The sequence below is a fragment of the Pocillopora verrucosa genome, chromosome 10 (genome assembly GCF_036669915.1).
Source record: "Pocillopora verrucosa isolate sample1 chromosome 10, ASM3666991v2, whole genome shotgun sequence".
NCBI classification, from domain to species: domain Eukaryota; kingdom Metazoa; phylum Cnidaria; class Anthozoa; order Scleractinia; family Pocilloporidae; genus Pocillopora; species Pocillopora verrucosa.
Window position 1 is genome coordinate 4,648,580 of NC_089321.1, and position 23,783 is coordinate 4,672,362.

The 23,783-nt window shown below is 38.6% G+C and overlaps 1 protein-coding gene across 3 annotated transcripts; it reads right to left on the reverse strand.

Annotated features, from left to right (window-relative positions):
• Positions 1-1,234: 1,234 nt before the first annotated feature.
• LOC131771379 (integrin beta-3) lies at positions 1,235-23,401 on the reverse strand. Of its 3 annotated transcripts, none has more exons than XM_059087156.2 (29): positions 23,262-23,401; positions 19,883-19,923; positions 17,588-17,677; positions 17,083-17,168; positions 16,344-16,454; positions 15,851-15,920; positions 15,137-15,262; positions 14,553-14,649; positions 13,987-14,080; positions 13,748-13,837; positions 13,429-13,515; positions 13,247-13,321; positions 12,882-12,977; positions 12,002-12,100; positions 11,669-11,742; positions 11,384-11,441; positions 10,643-10,698; positions 10,425-10,509; positions 9,734-9,804; positions 9,362-9,415; positions 8,904-8,973; positions 8,165-8,258; positions 7,261-7,361; positions 6,790-6,882; positions 5,917-6,052; positions 4,966-5,073; positions 3,499-3,608; positions 2,702-2,758; positions 1,235-1,679 (listed from the first exon to the last, which is right to left on the reverse strand). In XM_059087156.2, exons 3-29 carry the CDS (start codon positions 17,646-17,648, stop codon positions 1,611-1,613), a joined length of 2,328 nt encoding a protein of 775 aa, XP_058943139.2. In that variant the 5' UTR covers positions 17,649-17,677; positions 19,883-19,923; positions 23,262-23,401; the 3' UTR covers positions 1,235-1,610. The 3 variants fall into 3 exon arrangements, with proteins under 3 accessions (XP_058943139.2, XP_058943140.2, XP_058943141.2); XM_059087157.2 differs by having other exon boundaries at positions 23,228-23,337; XM_059087158.2 differs by lacking the exon at positions 23,262-23,401 and adding an exon at positions 19,999-20,550.
• Between the last annotated feature and the right edge of the window lie 382 nt (positions 23,402-23,783).

A 23,783-nucleotide genomic window follows, 5' to 3' on the forward strand; every position in this document is an offset into this window, starting at 1 on the left:
CGGAGCCAGTGAGAAAGGAAAACGAACAAACCGCTCAACCCTTTCCACTTTGGCATCAGTACACAAGTTCTTCACACTGTTCTCTGTACAGTTCCTACGAGGAATTTGTCAAACAATCAAGTGCTTCTTTAGTTCAAGATCATCCCTTCATTCTCACGAAATTCATGTTTGATTCAGGGGTAACCCTGTTTGGGAGAAATTAGATGCTTATCACTCTAAGGACTCTTCGGGTGTAAATTGTTAAAGTGCAAAAAGTCGCCTTTGGTTTTTAGTTTGCATCTGATTGGTCGAAAGGGTGGTGACGAAATCGAAGCATACCTGGATCATTCTCGACTCTCAAGAATGATCCAAAGTCTTGAAAAGGGACTTAAATTTAAGGAACTCAAACTTTCAATTATAGTTCGTTTAACATGTTTAGAAGAGCTCGTTCATTTGGCGACTATTGGTTGAAACACGAGATCGATGACAGTAAACTTTAACACTTCAATAGACTCCCAAAGCAACATAAGCATTAGCAAAGTCCAGCCACGAGTCCGAATTCATCATATCTTTAAGACATCTGGCTAATTCTACTAATCCTTGTCCGTCCATAGGACTTCCTTCGGAGGTCTTTTTTGACTTTTTAAATCAGTTGCTTCATTTCTGGCCAGCACTCATTGTGGATCCTTAAATATTTTATCACATTTGTATACACCGACTCGCCAAGTTGAAAATTTCGTTATTTAATGATAAGGATTGTTTGTTCGAGTTTTGATTGGAAAATCATCCAATCTTTATCGCACAAACGTACGTAGGTTAGAATGACTGTTATGGCTGCTAGCGTTTGTTTCTTTCCTTTTCGTGACTCGCTTTGTTAAACTTTAGGCGGGGGTAGGATATTGGCAAACCAGTATGCCGACAGTCATATTCATTTAGTTCGATTAAGAATTGCCCTGAATATCCGAGCGTCCTCAACATTGTCCATCATCTGACCTCCGATTTTTACTTGAAAAAATCATTACAAAGAGCGAAAAACTCATCGGATCCTTTAACTATTTCTATTTCTTGTTTCGTATATTAATTGATACAAAAATACGGAGTTCCTCCAAGAAAAACGCACTCCAAATCAATCTGTATTTTGGAGTGCGTCACTCGCTTATTCATTCTTCGTCATGGCCACATGCACCTTTTCGCTCGAGCTCTTGTCCTCTTGTGAAAGTTCTTCAAACAGTGTTTAACTCGCACACGAGACAAATAAGAAAAGTGTAAGCTATTGTTATCAACTGAGTTGAAAACGTAAATTGGCCACCCTAAAGAGTTAAAAGGCTGACGTTTTGAGCGTCAGTCCTTCGTCAGAGCGATGATAAAAGTGTCTCCTGATAGAGTTATCATAGAGAGAGTTACATTACTGTTACTGAATTGACCGGAACTGAGTCTAAAATTTTTGATTTGAAGAGTAAATAGATGACGGTTTCAAATCTTCAGTGTGATTTTACAATTGGAATTTTTTTTTGTCACAACCGTTCTGACCAATCCTGTGTCCAACCTGTCCGCCAGCTACACTGAGGTCTCGTGAGAAGTGCCTCCCCAAGAAACTCCCATTGGAGTCTTTGTCAGTGCCATTTCCAACTTCATGTTTTCACTCCATACATAGGATTCATAAAGGTCGTGGTTGTTGGCTTAAAGATCGGATTTTCAGCCTGTTTTTTTAGACAAAAGGATAGGGAATGCCACAGTATTATTTCACATGACCACAGTGCTAATATGATTGACTAAAAGACTGATTACTTGACTCGTTGACTGACTAATAGATTGACTGCATGATTCTCTAGTAAACAAGCTGACTGACTGACTCAGTAACTGACTGACGGATTGACTAATTCAGTGTTTGATACATTGATTGGCTGACTGTTTAACTGAATTTTTGCCTGACTCTCTCATTGAGTTACTCACTTATTGCGTGACTTACTGATTGAAAGATCAATTAGCAAACTGAATGACTCACTGACTAACCAACCGACTTCCTGATGATTGACTGACTGGAAAACTTGCGCACTCGTTGACTGTCTAATAAACTGGTTGACAGACTAAACGATTCACCGTCTAACTAATTAGCTGATTGACTGAGCGATTGAGAAATTGACTGATTGATTGTCCGAATGACTAGCTGAGCAGTTGACGCACGGTCTGGTTACTAATTGACTTACTTCCGAAAAACTGAATGGCTGAGTGAATAACCGATTGGCTGGTTGACTGACTAAATGACTGACTAAATGACTGACTAAATGACTGGCTGATTGACTGATTGACTAATTGACTGAATGACTGACTGATTGACTGGCTGACTAGCTAATTGGCTAATTGAATAACTGACTGAGTGACCGACTGGCTGACGGACTAATTGTCTAATTGATCAACTGACTGACTGACTGAATGGCTGGTTGACTCACTGACTGACTGACTGACTTAAGGAGTGACTGACTCGACGAGCGACCGATTGAGGAATGACTGACTGATTAACTGACCAACCTACTGGCTAACTTACTGACTGACTGAGTGGCTGATTGAATCAAAGATAGACTCGCTCACTTACTGATTGAATAACTGACTAACTTAGCTTGCGAAAGAACGAATGGAACACTACAATGTTTCCACCTTCATTGTTAAAATGAAATGATCTATTTTTTTGAAAACAGCAACAAATGTTATTAAAAAGACATACCATGACACATTTTGCTTTCTGTTGTTCCTTTTCAAATTTGGCAAATGCTCGCCGGTCCTGAAGATAGAAAGACAACTTGCAAATTTAAATAATGAAGAGAAAAGGTGAGGTTATTGTATCAACCCTTAATAAGGCAATAATGAGCCAAATCGAAGGGTTTCATCGCTTTAATTTTTGGTATTTTAATTTTCCCGGTCTCAAACATTGCAAACCACTTTATCCATAAATTAAGGAAGTGAACTGCGTCGTAGGGGGCCGGGGATTACAAAATAATTTGGTCTTACGACCTTTCTTATGATAGCGTGAATTGGCCACCGTAAAGAGATTCTAAAGCCTGACGGATTTACACTGACCACGGGCTAACGCTCGAAACCTCAGCTTTGTAGTCTCTTTACGGTCGCCAAGTCACATAACCAACTCAGTTAGTATTGCCTTTTGTTCTAAGCGATGAAGAATATTTAACTCGTTCAACATGAATTACTGAGCTAGATATCTGAGGGAAGACAATCCCTCTTTTCTGTACCCTGGCTGTGCTTCATTAAGACAAGTGCTTGTAGTTTCAGGTTAATCAGCGGACTAATTGCTACTGATGTATTTCGTCCGACGATTAACGCGACATTTCGAACTGGGTGATTAGTTGACGAGCAATAGCAATTTTTTCCGAGCAAGGGACGAGGTGATTACCAAACGTCTGAGAAATAACCAAAGGAGATCAGCTGTTGACAGCAAATAGTCGTTTCACGCCGAGTGCTGCCCGATGAAATTGTAATGAGAGCACAAGTGACCGATATTCTCACCTGTACCGTTGCTAACACTCTCCATATCAGCAAGAGAGCTAAGGCAACAGCGAGAACGGCTCCTATCACGCCTAGAATCACCAACAGGGCCTTCATCTCTGATGGACAGTCTAAAAGAAAAAAAATTATCGTACAGTTGGGCCCAGTTGTTTAACAGGCGGTTGACGACAATCCAGGTTTAGAAGCGTACATTGGGGATAACATTTTGAGGGGTTCACCTTAGCCAGAGACAAAACTGAAGTAAAAATATAAATAAATAATTAGAAACTGTCTGCAAAGCTCCAAAACTAAATCTAAAATTTTTAGCTAACCCTTGGTTGGCTTGAACAACCCGGCCCAGGTCGTTTCCACGGAGTCAATCAGGGGTACACAGAGTAAAGGGAATAAGTTTCTAAGTTAAATATTATCAATGAGTTGATTACGTAAATTGGCCACAGCTTTTAAACTCTCTACGATAACCAATTCACGTTATCAACTCGTCGATAATACTTAATTACCCAGGGGTACACATAGACTGAGGTAGAAGAGGCCTTGCGACGAGAATTTATTGGAGCGAGGCTTGGAGACTAGGTTTCTAACGTCGGAAGCTATGAGGACAAGATTAACAACGTGAGAACATCAATGGAAAAGAGTACCGTTAAAAGTCACGTAATATGGCATATTTAATGTGACGATGCGGACTTCGGAAATCATCATCGAACGATGAATTTACAAGTTACTGTTCAATTGGACGAGAAACCTTATTTACTTCAGATTAAGTGCTGCCACGAATAAGCGCGGCATCTGGAACATAAGCAGTTTATTAGCTTCTTCCAAGAATTCTTCCACAAGCTGTACTTTGAACGTCCTTGTGGACGGTTCGAACTAAGATGCCATGAACTGTTTCAAAGTACTGAGGAACAACCACGTAGCACTGGAAGGGAAATGCTTCATACGCAGTGCGATATCTTTGGGAACTAGTTGCAATTTCTTTCGAAAGTAAAGATTGAGACGTAAAAGAAGCGTACTCGCCCACTCTGGACTTTAGTCTGAGAGGGGGCTTGCGAGATCGAAGTTAACTGAAGTAAAGACACCGCTGGTAAAGCAATTGAAAAGTGCCGGAAGAGAACTACTGTTTGTTCAATGCAAAAAATGCTAATACACATAGAAAATACATCTTCAGTTAAAAGTAAACTTTTCTTTGTCGAGTCCGATTTTTAAATAAGTGCCGCCCACGAACATGAGCCACAGCTCTTATTCGAATAAATACGGTAGTTGCGTCTAAACCAAAGGTTCACTCTATCCGGCTACGGGCTAAGTGGAACTCCGGTTTCTACTTTTCCTACCACGTTGTGTCAGTAATCCTTATTCAAAATAAGAGAAAAAGTCTACAGGATTCGAAAAAAGCGCAATGTTACGTCGTTATTTGACATAACGTGGATTCTTAAAAATATCTTTAGATAATCTAGAATTCAGGAAGGAACCAACCTTTATTCCTCTGTGTATAAATCTGCAACTGTCCATCTGCTCTTACCGTGTAGGCAAACCCAAAATAACAGTCATCTTCGTCTCGGAATCGACACTGTTTGCCCATGTCTGGAGGAAATATCAGATTCAAATCGTAGTGGTAGTGAGAGGCAGAATTCACAAATTGCAATTGCAGTTATATAAGAAGAAACAACCAACAATTGGTTAAAATTGGAACTATGATATCATGAAAATGGATTGATTTTTCTTATATGCTCAATGTCGCGTTGGCAAGTGTCACGCAAAGATTTCCCTTAATCAGCTCAGTCCCAATGTAAGGTTTTAATATTCTTTAGCTCAGCTGTATTGAGGGGAAGGGGGGAACATTTCACACATATGTGTATTCACATTACGTTCGATATTACTGCAAGTCTTGCTGAACACCTACCACTCACAAGTCTTAACCCTTTACACTCTAACGTCAGTATGTATATTCTCCATACTGTTCTTTATACATTTCTAAAGGTGCTGACAAGGAGAATTTGTTTACCAATCAAAAGCTTCTTTCGTTGGTGATCATTTCCTTTATTCTCATGACCTTAACATGTGATTCAAGGATGATATTGTAGGGAGAAATTTGACGCTGGTCACTCTTGGGTTTAAAGGGTGAAATGAATATATTTAGAAATTGCTTACGGCAACCGTGTAACCTGGAGCTCCCTCCTAGATTATTCATTTAACACCAAATGGAAAGAAAAAAGTATGAAGACTAAGCTGGAAAATGAAGACTGGGATGTTCGTATCCAGAATCAAGCCAGTCTCTTTTAATACAAAAAAACAACAACAACAACAATAACAACAAGGAAAAAACATTAAACATGACTGAAAGGAGTGCTGCAAAAGATAAAGGGGCTCAAATCTCCATGCACAATCCTTAAACTAGAATTATAGGATGAGGCAAAAATTACATACCAGATGTTAACTCGTCTACTGCGGTGATTCTAAAGTCTTTACATTTAGCTTTGCAATCCTCTCCCACTAGTTCCCCTGTACCGAACATTCGACATTGCACGCATGGTCTATTAGCTTCACAGTTTCCTATACAACTCTGAAATTTAAAGGGTAATTTAGTATTATCAACTGAGTAAATAACGAAAATTGGTCACCGTAAAATGTTCCAAAGCTGACGTTTCGAGCGTTAGCCTTCGTCTCTTCGTCTAGCTCTGACGAGGGGCTAACGCTCGAAACTTCAGCTTTGAATCTCTTTACGGTGGCCAATTTACATTATCAACTCATTTTATAACACCTAATTACCCTTTAATGTTCTCCCACCAACGCAGCACCACAGCTTCTCTAAAAACTTACCCTCTCATCTGAAATTTAAACACATAAACCATAGCCAAAAAACGCAAATGAAGCGTTAGAGTTAGAGAAATTAATGGGTATTTAACGCAGTTTAGCATTCCAGACATTTGAATTTCTTTCTTTGCTTTCTCCACCACTTTGGATCGATTGTATTCTTTTCCTTCAACTTTTCAATCCGCTCTGTATGTTAAAATCTCTCGGCTGTGAATTACTTCACTTACTGGCGATGATCAAAGGTGTCGCCTTGGGGGAAGAGGAATGTCCAGCTTTGCTAATCTAAGCCAAATGTTCTCACCGGGAGTGTAAAATGATCATGGTGGAACAAATTCGGAAAAAGGATATTGCCTGTTTGTGGTTTCAAGACATAGCATTTACAAAACATTGCAACAATTTTATCGATTAAAAATTTCAGCTAGTCGCTCCCGTCGGGGCCCTTAACTAAACTTGCAACACACTACTTACAACCGGCGATATACTCACAAGACACTCATCACAGAAAGGTCCCCTGTAGGGCAAAGAAGCATTACATACGCAGGTTCCACATTTGCAGGTCCCTCGACCGCCACAAAGGACCTGAGGAAATACGTATGCGTTTTTATAGGCAACAAATTGGAGAAAGATACGTTCACAAGTTGCCCGGCCCCCGAGAGGATCGCTAGGGTTGAAGCCCCGACTAAGGTCATCGCCTCTTTCCTTGGGCAGAGCTTCTCTTCGAGGAGGCTTATAAATGGAAAATGTGCTGATGGGTACGGAAACTGCTCAAGGGTCGACCGGCGAGAAACTAGTTACATACACTTCCATCCGAGAAGAGTGGCGTTAATACTCCTGGTTACTTTGTAAAGAGACGAACACTTTTTTATTAATCACGATTAATGCAAAAGCAAAAGGATAGGACGTCACATATGCTTTCGAGAGTTATTTGATTATCACCTGCTAGCCTGCTAGCCTTACCCCATTCTTGGTACAACCGTCCAAGTCCTTGCTGCAGCTACACGAAGGTCCACTCCAGTTTTCTTTACACTTACATTGGCCGCAATCACAATCTCCTCGCTCTGTTGGCAAATATCATAATATATCGACAAATACTATAATTTTAGCAAATCCTTGATTTATTTCCCAGTCTCAGCTTCGATCAAATATAAAGACAGAGGATAAGTTTAGGGACCGGAGTAGGGCGCTGAATTCAAATATAGAGGTAAAAGGATAAATCCTTAAATTCTCTTACCTTTTGGAGTATTTAGTAATTATTATAACGTGGAATTATATGGCGATTTCCGTAAAAACATAAATATATATAAATGAATGTGGGGGTAGAGTCTACCTTGGCATAAAGTGCTCAATGCTGTGGTAGCAGAGCTAAGTATACATAAGTTAATGAATTAAAGAGGACGCATCGATTCTCTGTGACTGAGTTTCGTGCCTAAACGAAGGGAGCCAAATAGGTGACTGGACTTTCGTACACAGCGACCTAATTCTCCTCTGTGGAGGGCGTCAATTTCAGGTCGCACTGCTCGCAAAGATATAATGTAAGTATTAATAGATTGCTTTTCTTAATCTCAGTCTTGGATGCTGACTTGTTTCGGAACAGCCGTAAATTCAAGGCTTGGAAAATATAATGGCTCGCTTCATTCCATTTGGAATGTCTTAATAAGTTACTGACCACTGGTTACGATGATAAATTTATCTCACTCTTTTTAATTTGTCTGTTTGGTAATATGTCTATATTTTGAATGAAGTTTTTTCAAAATTCAGACATAATAAATGTATAGATTATGGGTGGTTTGTGCAACTATTCCATCAACAATTTAAAAAAATAAAAAAATTATAGCTTCACAACAACTCGGGCGTCACCCACCCGATCCTCCACATATTTCCTCATTTTCAGGATCCTTTGGACAATTCAAATTGTTGCACTCGCAGGTTTCACCATAGATTAATCCTTTGGGATCCTGAATATCAAGGGGAGAAACTAATTTAGTCACTGATTATTCTGCTTGAACGGGGATGTAAAGTAAGACATGATATAGAAATTGTGGGACTCCAACCGAGTATGGCTTTTGAAGTCAGATGACAAAATATTCAAAGAGGAAATGCCGTCTGCCTTTTTTTTGCTCTTTCTTTTTCGCGCGTTGTTTGTTTTACAAACATGTTGCAATCTTTTAAGCTGCGTTCTACATATCAACCAGTAAACGTGGATATCCAAACCCTTAGGGTTCGAGAATAGGAAAATTATGGTATATTGCCTAATACTTATAGTTAGATTAAATATTCCTATACAAGTATAGATCAAATTATGGTACCTGAGTCGTTTGCAAGTTATATGACGACGATGCATTTATCCCAAAACGTTATATCGTTTATCTGGCCAGAAAAATTTGTTCACGGTCGAGTAAAAGGAAAACCTTTCCAGCTCTTGGAGGAAAAGTAATTTTTTTTGCTTCGAATACGGGTTCTTCACTACCACAAACGCGCTGCAAAATATAACACACTGTTTCACGTGCCCACAATTTTATCCCTGCCAAAACTCGTTATAGCTTTGAGCTAGACTCATTTTGAAACCTTTCTGTCACCATGCAAATACCAGAAAAGATCACCTTGGTGTCCTCACAGTAACATTTGCCACAACTGCATGATCCTTGACCACTGCACACGTCGCCATTATTGCTATCAATGGTAAAATGGATTAAAGAAGAGTTAGTACATGTAAAGTCCTACATTTTAGCGTCTGAATATAGCTAAAGAGTCGTTTATCAAATCTCTGTGCGCCAAACCTTGACAAATCATAAGATCTTAACGGCTTTGCTCTAGGATTCAGTAATGTTAGCAGCTACAGTCATAAAAATCTCCTGTAGAAAAGTAACAATGCCCTTCGTTTAAAGGAGCTCCTAAGAATTAAAGACCTATCTACCGAAATACGAGAAATATGCACGGCGCAGAAAAAAGAAAAAAAAGGAAAAAATAAATCAATCTGTACTTGGATGACATTACTGTGACAACATCTATCATCAAAGATATCATTCTAGAGTTACCCAGCCAAACAAAAAATCGCTACCTTTGACAATTTTTTCGCTCTTCCTCCTCTGTGCACGAACAATATTCACCTGCCCTAGGAACAATAGTATAGATTAGGAATTACGAAAATTAGATCAAGATGATATTGTGTACCACCGTACATTCAAAATTCTTGATCTAGGTGATTCCTGGATATAAGACGTTAAGATAACCTTCACCTCACAAAAGGAAAAACGACTCATGGCTTCATTCGATTAACACTTAGAGTTACGGTTTCAGGAAGGGTGGGTACATTTCAGGGTAATGCTATGCTAGTGGTTGTTATATCAAAGTTGTAATCTGAGAACTTGGTATCACAAAGACGGCACTGCCAAAGATATGGCACAAACTCTGCCAAATGTGTTAAACTCACCATCCATCTTCACAAGAACACATTCCACACTTTAACGATCCCCTGTGATTGCAAATTGTGCTATTGGGTTCCTGAGAAAAAGTTTTCGTGGCGTGTTAAATGGCGATTAAAGCAAATCTCTACTACCTACTTGCAATGCGCAGATCTGAAAATTGACGATTTTTATCGACGCTATGCCACTATGGAGCTGAGGAGAAGAGAGCATCAAAGAAGGAGACGTCACCCTTATATAAAGGCCTCATTCAAATAACGGCTTTAAAATGGGGGGTTCAACCTTAAGAAAAGATCCTCTCTTACGTTTACTAACTCTCTATAGAGGCGAAAAAATAAAGAACTCTGATTTATATGTCTAAAACGAAAAAACTGGTGTCTGAAAGACAATACCTCCTAATGCGGTAGACGCTGAAATTCTATTCTTTGCACAATGAGTGGATTAAGTGCTAGACTATTTCTAATTGGACTAAAACTTGACTTTTATCTAGCAGTCAATGCTGACGACCAGTTAATGAGATGACAGAAAGATGGCGTCAAAGCTTGGAAAATTAATTAAAGGCCAATCAATATTTATTGTCGGGTGGGAGGGGATGGCCGGAACTTCTTTAGTGGGATTTCACATGGACAACAGGAGATAAATAATGACCAGTCTCTAAAATCACACGACTCAGGTAGATTAAAATTGATAAAGTCTTACCAGAATTTCTTCTGCTTCACAGTCACAACTGCACACATAAGATAGCTTCAAAAAAACTTGTCCGTAAGGAGTTTTGATGGAAAAGCTGCAAAGAGAAAACTTGGCCGATTTAAATATATATAGAGAGTTTTTTGTTGGAACAAAATTATAGATAAACAAATAAATGTTAAAATCAAAAAACAAATAAATTTGTGAATGAACGAGGCAAAGACGCTTACTTTGAAGGCAAATCGTCCGTGCAGTTGGCCATCGAGACTGATATCTTGAAAGATACCTGAAAAAGATGATAATCATATTTTACTTTTTGTTTTCCGTTTAAAAGTTGTTTAACGAGTTGTTTAATTTGAAAATTTCCGTTAATTGGATTATAAATGAACCGTAATATGATGATACGCATTTGTAATCTGTCTACCTATCTATCCGACTGACTAACTGACTGACTGACTGACTGACACTGATGTAACTCATTGCCTCACTGAGCCACCTCTTGGTATGGATGATAACATGATTTCGAGCGCAGTTTGTTATTAATAAGCAAGAGTAAATTTTTCAAAGACAACAAAATTGTACGAGCCCGTGGGGCGATTTCAATTTGTATTCTTTGTAAAATCTATCAATGCTCAATTACACCAAATTGCACGAGAAATCGTGTAGTTACTTGTTAATAATGTTTATGAAAAACGCAACACAGAAAGTCAAACGGACGAAATTTTGGCAGTGCGCGCGCTATTTGTAATTTGAACTGTGTGACAACTTTTAACTGTTTAACGAAAAATGCACTCGTTTTCACCCAATCAGACGCGCGTAATTTTTTCATGTATAGTATTATTTCACCTACCAGCTAACTTACTCTATCACTAAATGACTTAGAAACGAATCAAGTTTGACCAATACATCTTTAGATAATTGAAGGATGCAGGTGAAAGAGTGAAAGTGAGACTAAAAAATGGTCCATTTACCGTATCTCCTAATTCTACGCCTGTGCAAGTTCTCGTGTCTTCGTAAATTTCACCCTTGCTAAGAAAAGATAAAAAGACTCATTAAACATATTAAGGAAGTGGGGTCAGCTTTATTGAGGATAAACTCAGTTGAAAGAAATCAGATGCTTGATTTTGGTCGACATGATATTTTGAGACCATGGTGGCTAAAGGAAGCCGCGCGAGTTACTTTTAGTCAAGTGATGTCGTAATGAGTCATTATTTCCTGTCAAAATATTTTCCATTTTGAAATGATGTGGTACTTACGGACAGACTGCAGTGTACCGAAGGATGAGCCCGGCAGAATTAGTATCTCGTATCGTCACTGTACGGGCGATTTTCTGGAAATATGAGAGTGAAATAACAGATGAGTAACTCTTTTAAAAAAGGGTCGATATTCGCACCTATAACTAGAATTAAGATGCCGAGAAGATTTGTAAAACTGATCAACATTCAACTCAAAGGTCTTTCCCTAATAATTATTTTAATTTTTTAATTTTTTACCGCTAAATTTTGCGATGAAAAGCTGTCCAAACAATTTACTTCAAAGGTCTTTCAGTTGCTTATCGTGTTTCAACAGCTTTGGTTATAACTACTGACCTTATACGCTTCGCCAATCACACGCACAATGTTTGACGAGTCCTCTAAAAGCTCCCCTGTCTCGGCGTAGGTTTCGTTACCTAAAAAGTTTGCCAGTTGCTAAAAAAAGGAACAAAAAATTAGCAGAAGTTGTATTAAATCCACTAAAACACCCTGTGGCCGGCACACAACTGGGATACAAGAGGCGATTATTCAATCATTCGGAAGGAGTGACGTTATCTTGTATTTGAGGATCTACTTTGCTTCCAAGAACTTCTTTGGGCGACTGGGTCAAACTGGGAGAAGGGAAAGGTGGGATAGGGTTCAGTTGCCAGGTTCTCACTGCATAGAAAAAAAAACTTTTGATACATGTTCTACACTTCTCTTCACTCTTTGACTCCCAAGACCTGATATTTAACTATCGCTTCAACTTCAGTTAGACATTTCCTTCAAAATTAGTTAGGATAGTTTGATGTTAGATTAAGATGAGGACTTCTACCTGATAAGTGTGAGTATTCTCAATGATAGTTCGTTGGATAATGTATGGGTATCACAGGGAGAAATCACATTATAATCACCTCTGGGAGTTAAAGGTTTTAAGACTTTGGTCATGTTCTGATTTATGAACACAAGAAAGTTTATTTTATGTATTTAATTCAGTGTGAGACGAGAGAGTGCGTCTTACTTCTGTATATAAATAGGTGTAGAATAAAGAATTCACTCATGTGCAGTAGACAAATATAAATGTAACTAAGACATCGCATTACCCGCTCAGTAAGAAAGTCAAATTGGGACAAGAGCGTTTTTTCTCGGCCTTGCAATACTTACAGCTCATAATTCACACTAAATTTGAAATTATAAGCATGTTTTTAAGGACTCAGTCAACCTCTTTGATACGTACTTCATACACTTGTTTTTCCTTGGATGCGACAGCGAAAATTGGAACTACTTGCGACTCAAGTAAAACATCACGGACAAGTCCTGGAGATGGATAATCCTGCAATAGAAGCGGAGAACTTACTTTGAAAAGCTAGCCAGTAGGCAGCATGTAACATTAAGAGTTTGTACGTGACTCGTGATTAAGACCACAATTGAAATGCTACTCGTGAATTTTTACAGAAGGGCAAGGTATGGCGAAATTTGACATTTTTCCTTTTAAATTCATGAATCGCAAAATACTGTTTAAAGTGCATGTGACACGTGAATTTTTCTAAAAATTCGCATGTGAAACGGTCCCTCACTTTGCTACCAACTTTCAAGACCTACCATGAGCAATGAAGCACTGTATTCTTCGCCGTCCAAATGGCAAAGACCATCGTTAGGAATAACGACTCCGCCAAGCTGTAAAAAGATGACGTGATACGAAGTTTAGTGATACAACATGACGTGAGGTACCTTAATGTAGCGTAACGCCAACGTCGAATAATATGGAGTACATTAACTCTTACCAGACCGTCTCCAGCAGAGTGATAAGCTGCATCAGTCGTTAGCACCACTACCCTTCGTGCATCCTCTTTACTTTGCCAACCGATCTCCTAAAAGTGTAGAAACCTTTTTCACTTTAATAATAAGCAAATTTTAAAGTTACTCTTTACAGTGGCCAACTTATGTTATCAACTCAGTTGATAATACTAAATTACCCTGTTATACCCTCCCATCAACGCAGCACCACAGTTTCTTTAGAAACTTACCCCCTTCATTAAAATTGATATGACCTGGCAGTTCAAGGTTAAAGTGCCAAGTTGCATGTATCATCTATTGACCAACCTTTTCACATGCAGCCACCTGAACGAGAGCCTCCAAACCTCCCTCGGGATTGTCAACATTTCCGGAAGCCATCAGTTTTTCAATAGCGTCCTGTAAATATGTGCATGTATACTGTTCAATGTAGCTGATAAATAATTGTTTTATCAGCATGCATAATGACTTTGCGAGATAGCGTCAGGCCCAAGATGCCAGACAAGTGAAAGAAAGTTTGAGTAGATTTTCCTTGTTCTACGACATACCTGAAAGTAAGATGTATTCTTGTTCAGCGGCAACACATTATGATAACCAAACGTCGGAGTGGAATTCCCATTATTTGGGTCAGGCGCAGCAACCCTTTATGGAGAGGAAGACAAAAAGGACACAAGAACGCTTGTCAATACAATCACGAGATCATAATAGACAGATAGAAAGCCAACAGAAAAACATACAAACAGATAATCGGATGAAAGGACACATACAGAGATGGAAATGTAGTTTCTTGCATCCGTTGATTGTTAAAGTTGACTCCGCTCGTTCAGTTCCTCAGGTTGCTATGCTTTTGTTATTTATTTTATCCGACCTCCTTGTGTTGTACCCTCAGTGAGAGCTACAGCACACATCATTTCAAATTCAGGCCCAAAGAGTCAGCAGGAATATCAATTTTAAAGAGCTCTGATAAGTGTTGCTGCACTTCTGCTTAAAATATCATCGTTGAGACAAATTGACCAAAACGTTGACCATGTTGTTTGTTATTTATACCCCTCTACCCCTCCTCCACCCTTTACGTACAGAGAGTCACTAAACAACTTGACCTTTAGATACTTACATCACGGGATCTGTGTCCATATATGGAGCTGTGGGCTTGTCAACAAATGCACCAAGTCCAAGACGAAACCTTGAAGTTAGATTTGAAATCTCATCCGCTGTAAAGACAAAATGCCAGTACCCATCCATTTAAAATCATTTTTGAGAGGAGATGAAATTTCTTCAACAAGAGAGTAAAGGATGGCTTGCTAAGGACGTGTCACCACAATATCACTAGAAGCCAGTGCGAACGAACAAACTTACGGAAGTGCAGGGAAGTGCAAATGAACAAGTCTAGATTACAGTTTTTAGTTTTGGAATTGGTTTTTTAAGAAGACGGCGCGAGTTTTCAGGAAAACTGCTGAATGAAATTGGGCAAAACTGATGCAATCCAGAATTACTTTGATGAGTCAACGAAAAGCGTTTGTTGCCTTGTCTCTCGGTTTCTCGATAGGCTGATTATAAAATAGATCAGTTCTGCAAGGGCGAAAAGAATCTCCCATGAAGCTACCAACTCTGAGAAGGATTGGCGATCAGCTTTATTGTCTAGAGTAAGAGAGCTATGCACGATACGAACAAGACAAACATTTGCCGAGTGTTATTTACCTAACAGGTGTCCAAGTGATTTTATTGATTCTTTTTTGATAGACCTCGATACGTCCGTCAAGTAATACAAATCAACTGGGAAGTTCCTTGGGGTGTGGACATTTACTGTGATAGCCGTGGAAATTCCTGCCATGTGAAAGTACAATTTCAAATTGTCAACTACACGAGATTACCGTGACTGCGAAGATATCAAATTTCTCGTAGCTCTTACTGTTTTGAAATAAAATAGGAGACGATTCCGCCACAGAATTCAAAGACATTTCAGGCGGCTGTCACTCCTGACATCTATAGAGAAGGCGGCCGCCGCAAATTGCATATTGGTGCAACTTCGTCCAAAACGAAGTTGGAAAAAGTTTGGCTGTTGTCAAAAATCGTACTCAACATTACCCAACATTTCCTCAACCTTCCGGCGTACACAATAATGTTCTTGACGTTTATCTTTCAAATTCAACATCGTTGAGAGCGTTCTCTAAGTATCTGCATCAAGGGTAACGACCCTCGAGTCCGCCTATTGTACCTGAAATGTTGCATGTGTTGAGCCACTACGTTCCAAACATCTTCGAACAATGTTGGATTCAACAATTGTTGGATTCAACAATGTATCATGATGTGGAATCTGTTGTTGTCCGTAATACAAAAATATTTCAGCAACGAACCAAAAAATCAATTGGCCCCTTAGTGTAACAACTTTATCTACAGTATGAGGTATTGTACCTGGTCTAAGACGTAGTGTTACATTCTGAGGAGAAACTTTGACATCACGGTCACCGTCTGGCTCGTTGTTCTGAAAACAAACATTGATAATAGCTCTTAAGTGTATGTAGCTAAAAAGAGAAGGCTTAACGTTAGCTAGAGTGACGTAAGAGGTGTGTCGATTACATTCCCTAATTGACTGATACAAGTCAATCTAATTTTTAATTTTTTAACGCAACTTGTTTGGAAATAAACAAAGACTGTATGTGGCTACTGATGCAGCACAATTTTTACAGCGTTGAAAAGAACTAGAGGTTGTATAATGATGCTAAAAGGTAGTGTTGCAGAATATTTGTCTCACATGGAAAACAGAAAACCTGCCGCATCCCACATATTTATGAGTGCCTTGTTCCAAAAGAGAAAGATGATTCATGAATGTAGTGACTTACTGACAAAGGTTCGACGAGTCGAACCTTTATCTATAGATACATATTCATCCCTGTACCTAGCTTACCGAATGAACTGTAGATCCTGATCCTGGATTAGAGATCTTTCGGCATTTATTCTGTTGATGGTTGCTATGAAGGTCGCATCTCCTTCTTGGTTGATCTAAATAGTGATAATCCTATATTTATATTGAAAGGAAAGAAAGACAGAAAAAAGCATAAGAGCAACCAGAACAAGAAACATTGCTTCAGAAGATTTTTGAAAATCATTTTCTAAAAACAAGTGGAATATCCACCATTAGTGTATACCACAAAAGTCAAGAGGGCTTTTAGCGCGCGTTGATTAGCTATTTCGGAGGTGAATAGCAAGTACTATTTGTCTCCACGGGTGAAGAATTGTTAATTATGGATAAAGTCTTAGATTAAGGCAATTTTCTCCTCTTTTATCTCCAGATAGGGATGTTCGAAGTAGTAGGGCTCTGTGTGGCATTTGAAAAAAATATCCCAATTACTCTTATAATCAGTCATTTTGAACTACCTATGAGCCCGCAGCACTTAGCGTTATTTCAAGGCAAGCTAACTGGCAAAACATTGAACATGCCTTGCATGCATTTAAATCTAATGTTGACCCAAAGGGTCTGATAGAAAATAGACTCCAACAAAGATAACAGGCCTGGTTAAGAAAAAAAAAACAGCTGTATTAAAAGTTGTGCAGTACCAAGAAGGAGAATATGGCCAAACTTGCTAAGAATGAAAACGGATTACATTTTATAAAGACTTTCCACGGAATAAAACTATCGAGCTTACGCGGTCTTCACACCAACTGCACTCTGGACTACCCAAGATGCATTCTGTACATGTTTTGTACTGTCTGCAGTCAGGATCTGTAGAACCTAGAGAGAAAGATAAGCCCCAACTAAACAAGGACACCAAAAAGTGAAATGTGTCCCCCGCACCTAAACTTAAAAAGCAAAAAGTGAAAAAAAGAAAAAGCAACAATAAACGAGCATCTTTCTTTATCACTGAGAGGACTCTGTTAAACAACGTGTGAACTGTAACAAGTTGTAACTTTATTAGACAAAGAAAAATATCAGCCAAAAAAGTTAGTATTCGATACTTCAAAACTTGTCCAATGCGAATATGCAGATTACGCGTAGAAAATTGAACAAAATGGAAAATCATTTAGTACGATAATTCTTATTCGAAATCCTTGACGATAGAGAATCGACGCTTAACTGATATTGTCTTCTGCGGAAAAAAATCTTTCTCAATACAGCTGTATTCAAAAAATGAATTTTTGTGTTATGCTCACCTTCGCATAGAAAGCCACACAGTAAAAGCTGCGAGAACACTACTCTCGCTCCCTTCAACATGTCTCAGCATAAAATAATCATAAAATAATCTGCAAAAGAATGGACACAATGTGATAAACAATGTTTTCATAAATGGAAATTTTTGTACTATTTTTAAGGAAAACAATTTTAAAAGTGTGGTTGGTAAAAGCAATCCATCAAAAAATTGTTGTTTAAACCGCTGCGAAAAGCCTTCGACCGTTTTTTTCAAACCTTTGTACTCTGAAGTCACATTTAGAATTCAGCCATTGAGCTATTGGTAGGCCTCCTCGATGGCCAGCCGTCTTTGCGCAAGTGAGGAGAACCAGCGACTCTGAAGAGCTCGACCGATACATGAAAGGCAACTCGATAGGAAATTATTTGGACTATTTGATTGTTTTTGTCGGTTAAGTTTACCATAAAATTCATCACCGATTTTTAACAACTAAAATCAGCTCGAAACCATTTGTTTTCGTATCTGTAGATGATAAACATCTCACATATATTTCCACCACAAATTCCTTTCGTATTTTCCCTTTAAAATTGATGCTGGCAGTCGTTTTGACAAGAAAAGACCAAACGAATACTATATTACATACAAAAACATCTTACTTTCGACCATGGTATTTATTTAGACACTGCCCGCCATAGAAACCAACATTTCAACACTTTCTGCCTCATAAACAAGTTGAATTGGAACTAAGAGTTTATCAAGTATCTCTTTTATACGTTTGTCCTTCCAACTAATGGAGCCTAAATATTTTGGATAGACCCGTCGTTAAAGTTTCAATTACATTCATCACAAAATTTTCGACTGGGTTGACCTTCACGACATGATCTGATACAATTTTGACGCCAACAGGTCAGGTTTCGTCAAAGAAATATTTTCACGTCTCAACAAACAACAACGAATATTTTGAAAGTCTACAATAATTTATCGATAAGAAAACAAAGCAGCCCCCTTGGAAAGATGTTTCGGGGGTTGGTTATCAAAGTATGAAATGAATTGTCAACCGTTTGCCAGTAGTTGGTGCTCGAATTTTTTTTTTGACCCTATGGAGAGGTGAAAGCTCTTATCAACGATCACAAAACGAGGTTGAACCAATTTACTTGTTTACTCCGCCAATACTTCGTGAATGGGTGGAGGGAAAGAGGTTGGAAGTCTTGCAAACGAGTTTACCGAACGCTGCGAAATGTTACAAACTAAGGAAATAAAATGATCTGAGAAGAACCATCCCTCGATTTCTGAAAAATTAGTGATTAAACATTTTCGCAGCGACCATAGTTAATAACGGGCTTCAAGGTTATATCACAGCATGTCCATGTCAGAATCACGAGATGTGTTCCCTTTGCGTCCGCTAAAATATTGATCTTGGTTGGGTTTCTTTTGTTGGAATGGTAACAAAAAATTTGGACGAAAGTCGGCATTTTCGCATCGAACAAGGCTACGAAAAGGTTTTATTTCAAAAGCTAAATCGATTTTTCCTACCAGGCTTAAGGCCAAAGCTGATTATATGATAGAATGAGTTGGTAAAGCCTAGACAACTGTTTGCACGGAATTCTGCTTACGTCAGAAGTAACAGTTTGTTTATAGTTACGGGAAGAAAGGTGGAAGGGGAGGGGGGGGGGGGGGGAAAGGAGAAAGTAAAAGAGGGTGAGTCAAGTCATTGTTACGAAATGGTTTATGGCGAAGGTTTTAAACTTAAGCTAACTATTTGGAGGAGGGCATACTGTGACCTTCATTATTAGATACCTCTTGGCGGCGATTAGATTGATAAAACACTAAATGGCAAAGTTGTGCTCTCTTTTTCAAAGACGAAAGAGACAGAATCGAAAATCATGTTATTTTCAGAGGAAAATCTCCTTAACGACATCCCCCTCCTGCTCTCTATGGCCATTTTACGGCGGTTTACTCGCTTTTGTTTACTCAGTCAAGGATGACCGGCCGAGAGAATATCTTTTTGATTAAGTTTCTCTGTCTCTTATTCAAATAAGTGTATAACTACTTCATTCTACAATACATTTATCCCAGAGAAACCAATTCAACTTGTAGGTATCATTTAAGGGTGCAAACTTACATTTGCCACCCTTACCAACTTTGAGTACACATTCCAATGTAATCACCAAGTATTGCCAACAACCGACAGAACATCTGTTATATTCGTCAGCCACTCTCTCCGTTTCCGTTTGTTCTGAAAAGCGTCCGCAATGAAAAGATTTTCGCGGATGTAGGTCATCAGCGCTTAAATAGGCTAAACCACAGCTACTGTACCTACCGCTAGATATGATCGACTCTCAGTTCTCCTCCGTACTCAACCTGCGGTAAACAGATACGATTATTAATAAATAGATAGGATACAATTTATGAAAGCTGTCCCACAACGTAATTCACCTTTCACGAACTGCTATTCAACTGTAATGTAAAGACACGAACTGGCGTAGTTCCACGCAAATCAAGCAAGTGTATAAGCTAGACGCTTAGAGCAACCAGCTTGAAGAGCTTGGTGATAGACGTTTTGGCGTCTGGTTAAACCACGTAACACGATATACATCAAGCAAACATTACATACCTCGCACTAACTTCGTTTTTTGTGGTCCGGATTGTAAGTTACGGTCGAGTTGTTTCAGCACAGATATATCTCTCAAGCGCGCAGCACGCGAGTTGTAAATTCGAGCGGAGAAAACCGAGGTTTCGTAACTACAGAGCGGACCGGCCAAGAAAACGAGCTCGAGGTTAATAAGATCTTTATTATATCTCTACGGTTCAAATAGAGAGGGGAGATTTCAATTCGAACAAAATTTTGAATTAAGCGGGCCGTACAATAAATTACGGCCCGTAAATTGAACAATTATAGCGCACTTACTAGCTACGAGTTGTGGCCTAAATGCATAATCAGAGCTTGAATTTCTTAAATTAGCGTACATAGCAAGCACTTAATCATGAAAGGATCATATTTAACGAAAGTTCAAGCAATGTGCCATAAGCCATGAGCAATACTAAGGATACTAGGACGGCGTACTAGCGTCAATTTTTATTGAACTGATGTTTTTCTTTACTCGCAAGACAGATTTCACCGAAAAGGAGAGAGATTTCTCGTTGTCTAACTGTGCAAAAACTCTTCTGTTTTCAGTCTAACTAACTGTTTTCAGGCTCAGTCATGGTAATCTCAGCTTCACCGATCTCAACCCACGAGGCGTATCAGAGGCAATACCGCCAGTCTGTAACAGTCATGATAGATACAACACCCCCCCCCCCCCGCCGCAAGAAAAAAAAAAGAAAAAAAAAGCCAAAACAAAACAAAGGGAAAAATGACAAAAAATAAGTAAAGGATGCAAGATAAATGTTAAATTGATCAAACAAACGAAAAGACACGCAAACTTTATAATTATGATAATATTTGATGTAGGTAACTCAGAATTCATTATAATTCCGTTGGGTTAAATTTCATCGATGAGAAAGGCATATTTTTTTTGTAATTACAGCTAATGACAGAAGAATGTGGTAAACCTTTTCGTTGAAAACGAATTCTTTGTGACAAAAACAAGGGACTCCAAATCGTAATTAATTTCATTTTAAAAGTAACATAGAAACTCCCACCGCTCTCTAGAATAAGTTCATCTTCGTATATCTCACATCTCTGTTAGCTTAGAAATTTGCAAGTACTAACACCGTTTCTTGAAGTGATCGTAAAGCGCGAGGAAATAGACACGCTAGACAAGTCGTTCGCGCGGCTCCGCGCGTATTTGTCACGGTTACCGTTTGGCAACCCCAATCAAATTTTTCTGATCTGCAGCAAGTAACTGACTTACGATCTACCCTCTATTATTTTGTAAAATCATTTCACATAGCCAGGATAGGCGTGCTGGTGCGTATTATACTCCAACGGTATACATACACCATCCTTTAAAAATCTATTGAACGGATACGGAGGGACAAAGAGGCACTGCTTCACTCTATTTCTTTTACTGATGCATTCCATTGTTTGAAGGAATTTCAAGACATCGAGAAATCAGGAGGACACCCTAACAGTCTAAGTTAATACAATAGAATCAATCCACTAGTGTCTGCGGTTTGAAACGGAAATGTCAAAAACTTGGCACCCTTTTGAATATTGACTTATTCTCTGGAAAGAGGGTTTGCGCCGTATCTACACCATAAATGACAAACATCTTCCATATCTAAGTTGTTTAAGCTCGTTTCATGAAGAAAGTAACACAATATTTTTTATCGTGATTGATCATCCATTTCTCCAACTACTCATCAAACACGAATTTCCTGATTAAATTTGTACTTTATTCGGTAGCCTCCCGCCTTCTCATCACATCCACGTTGTAGCCTTGAAATTTTCCACGCAAGCAAAAGTTAATACTTATTTAGTTCACTCGTTCAGAGGATTATTTAATCAATCATTTTAAATTATTTCAGGGAATTATCTCATTGTTCATTTTAATTTTAATTCTCAGTTCCTAACTCGCAAAATAATTTTACGGTTCCTGTTCAAGTTTAGCTTTTCCTGAACCTCGCATTGCATGTTCATGTTTATCATCAACATGCACAGAACATTTTTCCGGTAAATTTTAATCAAGTTCAAATCAGGAAAAAAAATTATGTTTGCTTGTTCTACGCCTATGGCAAATCCGATTCATCTAATTTGGTTATTTTCAATTATCATACCTATTTTTGGTACTGCTTGCTATTTTTTTAATCAAAACCCTTAAACAGTGTTGTGCACGTTTGCATAAATTCTAGACATCGTAGAATTTGAACACAACACAGGCGTACATCAGCAAAATTGCTTCAGTTTACAACTCTACTTTTCAGTTTTTCGTTGAGGTTTACCGAGTAGAAAGGCTAAGAGAATTATTTCAAAACATCGGGATATCTATTTCCCATAAACTACTAACAATAGAAATTAAATTTCCCTAATTAAAACCACATTTTTTCCTTAAATACAATGATTCCGAGGTATTTGCTCAAAAAGTAGACAAGACATGAACACTTAACTGGACTGAGTAAACGTTCTGATTTGTCAAAGTAATCAAGGTGTTTATCATCTATTTACTCAGAGAAAGCGATATCTCACGAAAAAGCAAGCGAGGTCAAAATTCATTTGAAACCAAAACACTTCTATGCATACTAACAATGTTCACGCGACCTTGCGTGTTATCGCGCCATTTGAGAAAGGGAAACTCTGAATTGAATCGCTCCAACAAAAAGAACCTCGATATTAAACCTCACTAGCAGTTCGAGCCCTCTTTACGTAATCGATAATTTTGTCAGATTTGTATCTTTACCTAATGCGTAAGCTCCAAAGGTAAAGAGATCCGATTCAATATCTATCCTGGACGTTGATAACAGGCGTACATTCATGTAACAAAGTCGTAAGCTAGATCGTAGCTCTCGGGCAGGGGAGGCGTGAAAAATAACGGGCGTAAAACACTAGGCCATTGTCGAGAGAAGCCTAGCTCAGGCAAAGGCATTTCACCACCCAAAATTCTGCCTTTTTTCGCCCGCCAGCTCTTAAATTGTCTCCAATCATACATGCCACAAGCTACTGAGTAAAGAATGTAAAGACAACTTCAAGACAAGATAGGAGATGAGGATGTGAGATGTTACTTACGTAGCTTTTGGTTCAACCACCTTATATCAATTACCTCAAAAGAAACTTGTAACACCTCAGCTTTGGAACGCATTGAACACGCTTGTTTAGACCTGTGACAAATGTTTTACGGCTTATCAGTTCAAAGTGTAACATTTGTACACAACCTTTTTGTTTACGCTGGTGACGTCATTTCCTTTTTTGTTATGGAATTTACAAGCAAATTAACATCAGAAATAATAAACATTTTTAGACGGAGATTGGAAAATTGATGTTGACAGGGAGACAAAGTCTCTGTTCTAGAGATAAGTAGAAACCGCTTGCCACAAAATTATATGATTCAGCACATGTAAATCACACATAGGTCTGCAATGTTATCTCCCGATCCAGTCTCTGAACCAACTTTTCTACCCGAGAAATAGACGAGCCATATGCGGTAGGTCGCATCCTCATCAAGTGCTCTGTAAATACTGAAATCTCTAGGTAATGCCTCGAAGATAGAGGTCTTGTTGATTTTAGATTATATTTGGTATTCCCCCGTGTTTGAGCTACTTTTAATTCTATTCAAAAAGTATCA

Coding starts and splice junctions, on each gene's coding strand:
- LOC131771379 (XM_059087156.2), bottom strand. CDS start 17,648: ATGTTGAAGGGAGCGAGAGTAGTGTTCTCGCAGCTTTTACTGTGTGGC. Junction 17,169..17,587: donor GTGTGGCTTTCTATGCGAAG/GTGAGCATAACA, acceptor CTTTCTCTCTAG/GTTCTACAGATCCTGACTGC. Junction 3,609..4,965: donor TTATACACAGAGGAATAAAG/GTTGGTTCCTTC, acceptor TTTTTCTTTTAG/ACTGTCCATCAGAGATGAAG.